Raw genomic sequence first — 9,788 nt, forward strand, 5'->3', positions numbered from 1 at the left:
GTCCACCACATGAATGAGCGCAGCATGCACACACATACATGCAGCATGCGCGCACATGTGTGCAACATGTGCACATATGTACTTATTGCCCGCAACGCTCTGCAATGCCTCCGCGATGGTCCAGCTGCCCGGCAGAGTGTTGCGCATGCACCGTGCGCTCCCTGCGCTCCCTGCGCGTACATGGAAGCCCCAAACAGATCAAATACAGGTAAGGAGCATGGGCGGGCAGGTGGGCCCTCCAGAGCACCGTACCGGAATGGTACCTGGTGCTCCCAGCAGGCACCGGTATGCCCGTACCGGGGCGTACCGGTTGTATCCCACTACTGACACACACACACACACACTTTCTTGTGTTCCTTTTTATATATAATTAGCATTAAAGAATTTTATATATGTAAAAGGTAAACATGCAATTATATAATGTAAGATTAAGAAAAGAAAAAAATATAAGAAAAAATACAGATAGAAAAAAGGAAAATATATAAAGAAGTGACTTCTGATCTCCTTTACAGCAATTACAAACTTATTATCCCTACTCCCTCTTTAAAATTACATGATTCCCTTCATCCATATCATCCATTTCTAAACTAATCCATAAATGACCAATTCATTTTTCCAGCCTTTAATAAAGTACTTATTGTCTTATTCCTGATCAAACAGATCATTTTTGCCATTTCCACAAGTTCCACCATTTTCACAACCTACTCCTCCATTGTGGATATTACAGTATTTTTCCAACTTTGTGCAGAATAGTCTTGCTACGTGTTACATATGTTACCATATATAAAATCAATCTTCCATAGGTCTTTTCTAAGTTGTTACCCATAAATCCCAATTTTAAAAAAATTCTAGTTTCATTTGAATATTGGTTTTTAAAATTGTTAGTATCATTATATGTATTTGCATCCAATTGTTTTTGGTTTTTGCAAGTTCACCATAGCACTAGCAATAGCACTTAGACTTACGCACCACTTCACAGTGCTTTGCGGCCCTCTCTAAGCAGTTTATAGAGTCAGCATATTGCCCCTAATAATCTGGATCCTCATTTTACTAACCTCGAAAGGATGGAAGGCTGAGTCAACCTTGAGCCGGTCAGGATCGAATTCCTGGCAGTGAGCTGAATTAGCCTGCAATACTGCATTCTAACCACTGCACCACCACTGCTCTTCAGTTTACCCATGCATGGTAAACCGTCCCTTCATATTTTTCTCTCACATTGTCCCATGTGATATAGCACATTGCTATACATTATAACCCAAATTTCTAATCCATTTTATCATACACTTAATGCTTTTAACTATCACATTAAATTTAAACATTAAATGTAAACAACCCTTATTCCCATGAAGGAATATATTATTTATTAAATTAATCCAAAAGCACTTTAGAATAAACAAGATTACTTTCAGCTCTTCCATTAATCTGTTTTAAACTTTCTTAGTTCAAGTTCTTGGAAAGCTTTTTTGCTTTTATTTATTTTTAAATCCTTATAATTATTTCTTTACTTTTTACATTAAGCCAGGTCAAATGATACTCGCCATGTGGTTTAATTGCTCTGCTGCTTGAAGGCTCTGTAACTCATATCTTTGCAAGTTTTAAAATGTAATCCAGACATGCATTAGAAAGTATAGCTTTGGATGAGTTCCTTAAAAGCAGGCCCTGCATGAGGCTATGCACTTGGCGTTTGTGGCTTCTGTCACAAATCATCAATAGGAGCCCTCTCAATCCTGCAGGTTTCCTCATAAGAAGTTGCCCTCTGAAGCACAAGTTGGCAATCTCCTGGCTTCTCCTTGTCCAAGAAGCTCTGCTCACTAGGGTTTGCCTCCTGGTCATCAGCCTCCATTGCTGCAGTGTCTTTGCTATTTGGTGTGTGTTAGTCCTCCCTTTTCTCCATCCAGAAGTCCCCAATATTCTATTGTTTCTTACAACTTAAGAAACATATATATAACATTCTTCTCCTAATGTTTTTCAATACCAGAAAGGTTCTGAATTTCACAAAAGGAATACAAGGGTCCATTGAGTTTACATAATTCTACTTTATAATGTAGAAATCTGTGATTTTCAAAACTTTTTATAACTGTTATGTGAGTGAAGAAAGGAAGCCCCACTTTTTTCTTCTTTTTTTCTGCAGTGGTTAAAATTTCTTTATTTTATTTATTTAATTTGTTAAATTTATTTGCCACATATCTCGCTAGATGTGGCAAATAGGCAGCTTTTATAAGGCATTCATAAGGCATATTTATAAGGCTATTTATATGTTTCAATGTTTTGCAATGTTGTAGGTGCCAGAGCTGATGCTGCTGACAATTGGTCTGAGTTCCCTCTCTGTAGATTTTGGGGAGTCCATATATGCATGGAGTGACATCCCCAGGGTAAACAAAGAGGGGACAAAGAGGCCATCTATGTCAAAATTGAACAACTCTTTCCCAACAGAGGGGGAGGGATATAACATCATCTAACTCCAGTCTGCAACAAGGTCCTTTCAAAAGTTCCAAAAAGGCTCCACACCCATTTGCACCACTCATGAATTAATTAGGGCATCTTTCGGAAAGCTGACAAAGACCCTGATGACACAGATAAACCTCCAGGTGACTTTAACGCCTTGCTAAAAGAATGCAAATGACCAGCCGTCTGCAAGGAGTATAAATCTTTCCATTCCCCACCATCCAGTCAGAGCTGAAGAAGCTTCTTGGATGAGAAGTGAAACGCCTTCAAAAAAAAACCAAAAAAGTCAAGTTGCCTCTTGAAAAAGCATCTTTGAGACAACCATGACCTGGATGACTGAGAATCTCCATAGACACCAAATTTTTTGAGTTCACAATATGAATAAAAGTATGTTTTTCTTTTCTTTTGTTTCTACAGCTGATCACATACTGGGAAAAGACATTCAAGATTGACCTGTTCAAGCCACAAATTGGTGTGGTCAATGTCACCGATGTGAGTATCCTCTGGCTCATAGTTTCAGTGGCCTTAGCATCAGGGCTACTGGATCTGACTATGTGCGTCATTGTAACTTTGAATGGTACCTAAATGAAAGGTTGTTAAGTCAAGGACTACCAGTGTTTTGCTGTGATAGTCGGCTCCTCAGTGATGGTTGCCTGTCAAGGATGTATCTATTTGTCTAAACATAGATAGGCAATTTGTGATAAGAGTGAGAAACAAAAAGAGAGGTGCAGAGGAAGGGAAAGGATGTCTCCGAGAGCAGATGGGCAACATATCCTCTATTCTTGTTCTGGTTAGGGATGGGGTAATCTAGATAATCTAGTGATTATCCCAAACTTCTGGAATAATTCAAAGGAATTTTATTTTAGCATGTGTATCTTAACAATATTATAATTTAAAAAAACAATTATTTGCCATTTTCATTTGTTAACATATATGGCCATGTAGTATTACTACTTATATTTGAAAGCTTTTATATTCAGTTTATTGGGAGGAAGTGTAGGATGAAATCCACAAATGATTTTTCCTTTATTTCCAGTTTCCTAAACTCCCATTTTATAAGTAATTGGAGAAGATTTAAACATATTTTGCTCCAAAAACTCCCAGTATTCTGTGAAGAAAATGTTCACCCTTCCTTTCAGGCTGACAGTGTCTGGATGGACATCAGGGATGATGATGAACTCCCTACAGTTGAGGAATTAGAAGATTGGATAGAAGATGTGCTTTCTGGCAAAATAAACACAGAAGATGATGATATTGATGACGATGACGATGATGACGATGACGACGACGACGATGATGATTAGATTATAGCTCATTGAATACTGGACACCAAAATCTGTGCGCCTCAAAATACTCTGCCTTACAGTATTTCTCTTCTAAAGGGAAAATACTGTTCTTTTTGACTTCTAAGGGTCATTGAAAATTCATAGTCTTGATCCCTTTTATTTGTCCCTCTTCCCAAATACCATCTTCACCCTTCTGGCTTCCACAATGTGAGCTCTATACCTACAGTAAGTTAGAAATGATTATTATTTAATTGTGTAAGCTCAGTATTTATGCTCCCTGCAGGAAACTTTAAATCTATGAATATGTTTGTTCATAAGAATAAGAGAAAATAAAGAATTACATAATAGTTCATGAGTTATCAAAGACATTTCTACCCTACACTACTCCCAACAGAATGGCTTGCGAAATCAAGGTATAGAAAATGGAAATAGTGGAGAGCAATAGGCCTTTTCTCCCTGTTCTTCTATCCTTGGGGTTATGGGCTCATGTTTTCTCCACATGCCATCTGTGGAGGACATGTTCTCTACAATGGAATATCAGTCTTTGAGCCAAACTGTTCTTGAAGTTTGTTGTTTTCCCCTTTCCTGCTACTTGCTTCCCTGACAGCGGCAGAAGAAATGATCCCCCAACTTTGATGGACTTATTGCCGAGATTAAGTAAGTGGAACCCTGTGTGATAGCACTTTTCCAAATGGCATACTTTCTTCCCATCTTGGAGATCACAGGAAAACACATGTGGTAGATGTGGGGAAGAGTCCAGTTGGCTTTATTTTGGAATGACTTGCATCTATTCTCCAAATGGGTCTAGGACAATTTGCCACAGCAAACTCACCACGGCCATCTCTCCATGGCCATCTATGCAATTCCATGCCAGATAACTCAATGCAAGAAACATTATCTTTGACATTATTTCCATTGACAAAACTGGAAATAATGTTGGAGAAACAATGGTGGATAACATTTATTGTATTGAGTTATTCCACGTGGAATTTTCCATGGTGAATTGTCCCATGGCAAGTTGGCCCTGACCAGATGGCTGGGACAAATTGTCCCATTCTACTCCAAACACCAGAAGGAAAGAATGGGGGCTCGCCAGAAGTGACTGATGTTGAAATTGCTTGGTTCAGAATATGTATTTCCCATACTTTGTAATGCTTATGTTTTATTCTTGGCTCCTGTTCAATTGAAATGTAAAAATAAATTCTGATTGGACTGATGCAGGATTTCATTTCATCTTACCTCGTTTCTTGCTTACCAATACTCAGTCTGCAATAAAACTGCCATCAATCACTGTCCTGTTTTCTAGAAGCTGATATTTAAGTTTCCTCCCCTATAATCAAAAGATGATTAACCAATGTGAAATTACTCTGCATAGATAATTGATCAGGATTCCCATTTTCATTAAAACGCCATATTGTGTGTATATTCTTATACATGTATCACTTTTTAATTTATCCAATTAAACATAGAATACAAGCTTGGAAGGGGCCTTGGAGGTCTTCCTAGTCCAACCAGGTGCTTGAGCAGGAGACCTTATACCAGGGGTGTCAAACTCACATCATCATGGCATCGTCACATATCATATTGTACCTTTACACCCCTTCACTAAACTGGGCATGGCCATGGCCAGCATGTGATGCATCTGAGCCACGGACCATGAGTTTGACGCCCCTGCCTTATACTATTCCAATCTCTTATTGAAAACTTCCAGTGATGGAGAACCCATAATTTCTGGTTTATATCATTACCAATCATGTTTCAAATCATGTGCAGCTGATATGTTATTATCTGAAGGTTTCCCTTTTGCACCTACCAACTTTACAAAAATTGAGCTTGCAACATTGTTTTCTGCCACATTTCCATGATGTTGCCTTTGTCTTATCCTGGAAATTTCTCATGAGTGAGACAGGCTTGTCATCCTTGCTCTACCAATGATAGTGTTTCTCCATTTATTCTGTCCAAGGAAAATGTCATGATGAGCTATGATTCATAGCAAATTTCATGTTGGGTAGATGAATTAATACTTTAATTCAGCAACAGAGAAAGTCCCAAATGTAGGATCACAGTATGTTTCTTGTAAGCTTTTCATCACTCTTACTGGTACATTGAAATTATTAGTTGAAATGAACTTGGGGGGAGGGAGGGATTATTCAAAACGCAGTTATTTATTCACCCAACTTCTTGATTTCAGTCTAAACATCTCATACTTATTTTCAAATGCCTCGGGGTTTGCCTCAAAATGTTTAATGACACAGCCCTATTCTAGTTTCTCCAAAAGGAGAAGTGAGGAAGGATTGTATTGTCAGATTGTACTGCTGGCTACGCCCGGTCGTTTGTACCAACCCCCGCAGTCTAGGTGGCCAGGAACTACAGAGCCAGGGCCTGCGGCTGATGCTTTGCAATGCAAGGTCCGTGACCAACAAGGCCCCCCTCATCAGTGAGTTGATCTCTGAGGGGGAGCTGGACCTTGCAGGGATAACGGAGACCTGGTTGGGCCACGAGGGTGGTTTACCCCTCGTGGAAATGTGCCCACCGGGTTTCCGTGCATTCCATCAGCCTCGGGCCCTGGGTAAGGGTGGTGGGGTGGCGTTAGTTATACGGGAATGTTTAGAGCCGAGGGAGTTCACTGTTCCTCAGATACCCGGGTGTGAGTCCCTAGGTGTGAAATGGGGCACAGGGAGGCAGTGGGGTCTGCTGATTGTATACTTGGCTCCTCGCTATACATCAGCGGCCCTGCCCGAGCTCCTCGAGCTGATCTCAGAGACGGCAGTTGAGATCCCCAAACTTTTGGTTATGGGGGATTTCAACTTGCCGTCGACGGGAGCAGCATCTGAGGTGGCTCGGGAGTTCATGGCTTCCATGACAGCCATGGACCTGACCCAGTTAATTCAGGGCCCCACACACGAAGGTGGCCACACACTGGACCTTGTTTTTGTATCTGAGCAGTGGACGAGTGATCTGGGAATAGGGGACTTAGTTATTACTCCCCTGTCATGGTCAGATCACTCATCTCTCCGGCTAGACTTCCCTGGCGCTACCCCCCACCGTGAGGAGGCGGAGCCAGACTGTCCAAGTTGGTACCGCCCCAGGCACCTGATGGAACCGGATAGGTTCCAGACGGAGCTTGGGCCACTACCTGTAGCCCTGACCCGCTCTCGGTCGGAGGACCTAGTGGCCGCCTGGAATAAGGCGGCGGCTGGGGCCTTGGACCGGGTTGCGCCTCTGCGACCTCTCCTACGGTAGCGACCCACCCGGGCTCCTTGGTATACCGAGGAGCTGAGGGTGATGAAGCGCCATAGGAGACGTCTAGAGAGCAGGTGGAGGTCCTCACGCTCCGAATCTGATCGAACACAGGTAAGAGCCTATTTACGGACCTACCTTGTGGTATTAAGAGCGGCCAAACGTAGACATTGTGCCACTCTTATTGCGTCCGCTGATAACCGCCCTGCCGCCCTGTTTAGGGTAACCCGCTCCCTCTTATCGCAGAGGACGCGGGAAGCCCCATTGCAGGGCAGAGCAGAGGAGTTTGGGGAATATCTGCAGGACAAAGTCGCTCAGATCCGGAGTGGATGGGCCCCCTTCAGTGGACCAGGGGAGCCGTCAACAGTGAGTCTTGTGAGACCATTCTGGGAGGAGTTTGACTCTGTTGCCCCCGAGGATTTGGACAGGTTACGTGGACGGCTGCGACCCACCACATGTTCAATGGACCTGTGTCCCTCCTGGCTGGTACTGGCATCCTGGGAGGTGACACAAGGCTGGCTTCTGGGCCTGGTGAACGCCTCGTTGGGCGAGGGATCCTTACCAACTGCCTTGCACGGAGCACGGAGACGGCCTTGGTCGCGTTGCTTGATGATCTCTGGAGGGCCAGAGATAGAGGCTGTTCCTCTATCCTGGTCCTATTAGATCTCTCAGCGGCTTTTGATACCATCAACCATGGTATCTTATTGCGCCGGCTGGAGGGGATGGGAGTCGGAGGCACCGTTTTGCGGTGGTTCGGCTCCTACCTCTCCGACCGGACGCAATGTGTGTTGACAGGAGGGCAGAGGTCGACCCTGAGGCCACTCACTTGTGGGGTGCCACAGGGGTCGGTCCTCTCGCCCCTTCTGTTCAACACATATGTGAAGCCGCTGGGGGAGATCATCCGTGGTTTTGGGGTTGAGTACCATCTGTACGCTGATGATACCCAGCTGTACATTTCAACCCCAAACCACCCCAACGAGGCTGTCGAAGTGATGTCCCGGTGTTTGGAAGCCGTCGGGGTCTGGATGGGGGACAACAGACTCAAACTCAACCCCTCCAAGACTGAGTGGCTGTGGTTACCGGCATCTCGGTTCAGCCAGTTGACTCCATCACTGGCCATAGGGGGCGAACAATTGCCCCCCGTGGAACGGGCGCGCAATTTGGGCGTCCTCCTAGATGCCCGGCTGTCAATGGACGATCATGTGGCAGCCGTGGCAAGGGGGGCGTTCCACCAGGTTCGCCTGGTGCGCCAATTGCGCCCCCTACTGGACCGGGATGCCCTACGCACGGTCACTCACGCACTGGTGACATCTCGCCTGGACTACTGCAATGCTCTCTACATGGGGCTTCCCCTGGGACGCGCCCGAAGACTGCAGCTAGTCCAGAACGCAGCCGCGCGGGCTATCATGGGGAGTACTAGGTACTCCCACGTAACACCTCTCCTGCGTGAGCTGCACTGGCTGCCTGTGATTTTTCGGGTGCGTTTCAAGGTTTTGATTACCATCTTCAAAGCGCTCCATGGCACAGGACCTAGCTACCTGCGGGATCGCATCCTGCCACACACATCCCTGCGACCAATCCGCTCTCACAGGGAGGGACTTCTCCTGGTGCCGTCCACCAGGCAATGCCAACGGGCGACGCCTAGGAGTAGGGCCTTCTCTGTGATGGGCCCAACCCTCTGGAATGACCTCCCCCCCGACATCAGAACCACCACCGACTTCTGCTCCTTCCGACAAAAATTGAAGACTCACCTGTTCCGATTAGCTGGCCTGGCACATTCATAACTTCTACCTCCTGGCAGATATATTTTAACTGGTATTCTGGGGAAACTGTTTTTAAATTTAACTTATGGGATATTTTTAAGGGTTTTTTAAAACTATATTTTAGATACTTTACTTAGATGTACAGTTCTTTTTTGACCTCCTCCATAACTATTTAATTGTTTAACTATTTAATTATTTAATTTATTCATATTATGTATTTTTATGTATGGACTGTACACCGCCCCGAGTCCCTTTTTGGGAGAGGGGGCGGTCTATAAGCGCAAATAAAGTAAAGTAAAGTAAAGTAAAGTAAGCTTGGTCTGTAATACTGAACATGCTGTCCATGCGGTCACTATTATTTGATTCATGTATTGTATGTTTAGAAAAGGTCACCTTTCTCAATGCAACTTTATTGCTTCGCCATGTTGATTGGATTTCCAATTGTGCAGGGATTTCAATTGCATTAAACATCTGCCTCTAATAGGTAGATGAGGGATCCAGGGACGTGCGGTGAGGGAGGCAGGGGAGGCAAAGCCACACAGCTCTCGTCATGAAAAGAAAAAAAAAGGGAAAAGGGAAAAGGCTCTGAGGACCCTCGGGCAATGGGACCACGTGTGCAGGAGGGAGGTGCAGGAAGCTCCTCTAGCCTCAGCCTCCCTCCTGCACATGTGGTCCCATTCCCCGCCTTCCTGAGTCAACATGAAGGGGAGCGCGGCTCACGGTCCCCTTCATGTTGACTCAGGAAGGCGGGGAATGGGACCATGTATGCAGGAGGGAGGTGCAGGAGGCTCCTCTAGCCTCAGCCTCCCTCCTGCACACGTGGTCCCATTCCCCGCCTTCTGTTAAGTTCTGACGCCGGAGTTCATGGTTCCAGGGCGAATGTGCATGCGTGAGCAGCTCCTTTCCTCGCACTGAGCAACGGCGGGTTTATGGGAAGTTGCTCGTGAAAGCAGAAAGTGCGATGGACTTTTCGGACCGGCGGCTACCGTTTCCCTGCCAGCTCGCTCGCAAAAGGACCCTGGAAACCGAGTCGTGGCTGGCAGAGAGAAAAAGC

General features: G+C 44.9%; 1 protein-coding gene across 2 annotated transcripts in view; it reads left to right on the forward strand.

Annotated features, from left to right (window-relative positions):
* Nucleotides 1–4,948, forward strand: part of LOC309386571 (calsequestrin-2-like) — a 46,066-nt gene extending 41,118 nt beyond the window's left edge. For both annotated transcript variants that reach the window (XM_081942117.1, XM_081942118.1), the window contains exons 11-12: nucleotides 2,863–2,937; nucleotides 3,585–4,948. In XM_081942117.1, the coding sequence (XP_081798243.1) occupies nucleotides 2,863–2,937; nucleotides 3,585–3,749 (240 nt within the window). In that variant the 3' untranslated portion in view covers nucleotides 3,750–4,948. The remainder of the gene's footprint in view (nucleotides 1–2,862; nucleotides 2,938–3,584) is intronic.
* Nucleotides 4,949–9,788: the final 4,840 nt, after the last annotated feature.

Source organism: Natrix helvetica, assembly GCF_964273705.1.
Source record: "Natrix helvetica genome assembly, chromosome: 2".
Classification (NCBI taxonomy): domain Eukaryota; kingdom Metazoa; phylum Chordata; class Lepidosauria; order Squamata; family Natricidae; genus Natrix; species Natrix helvetica.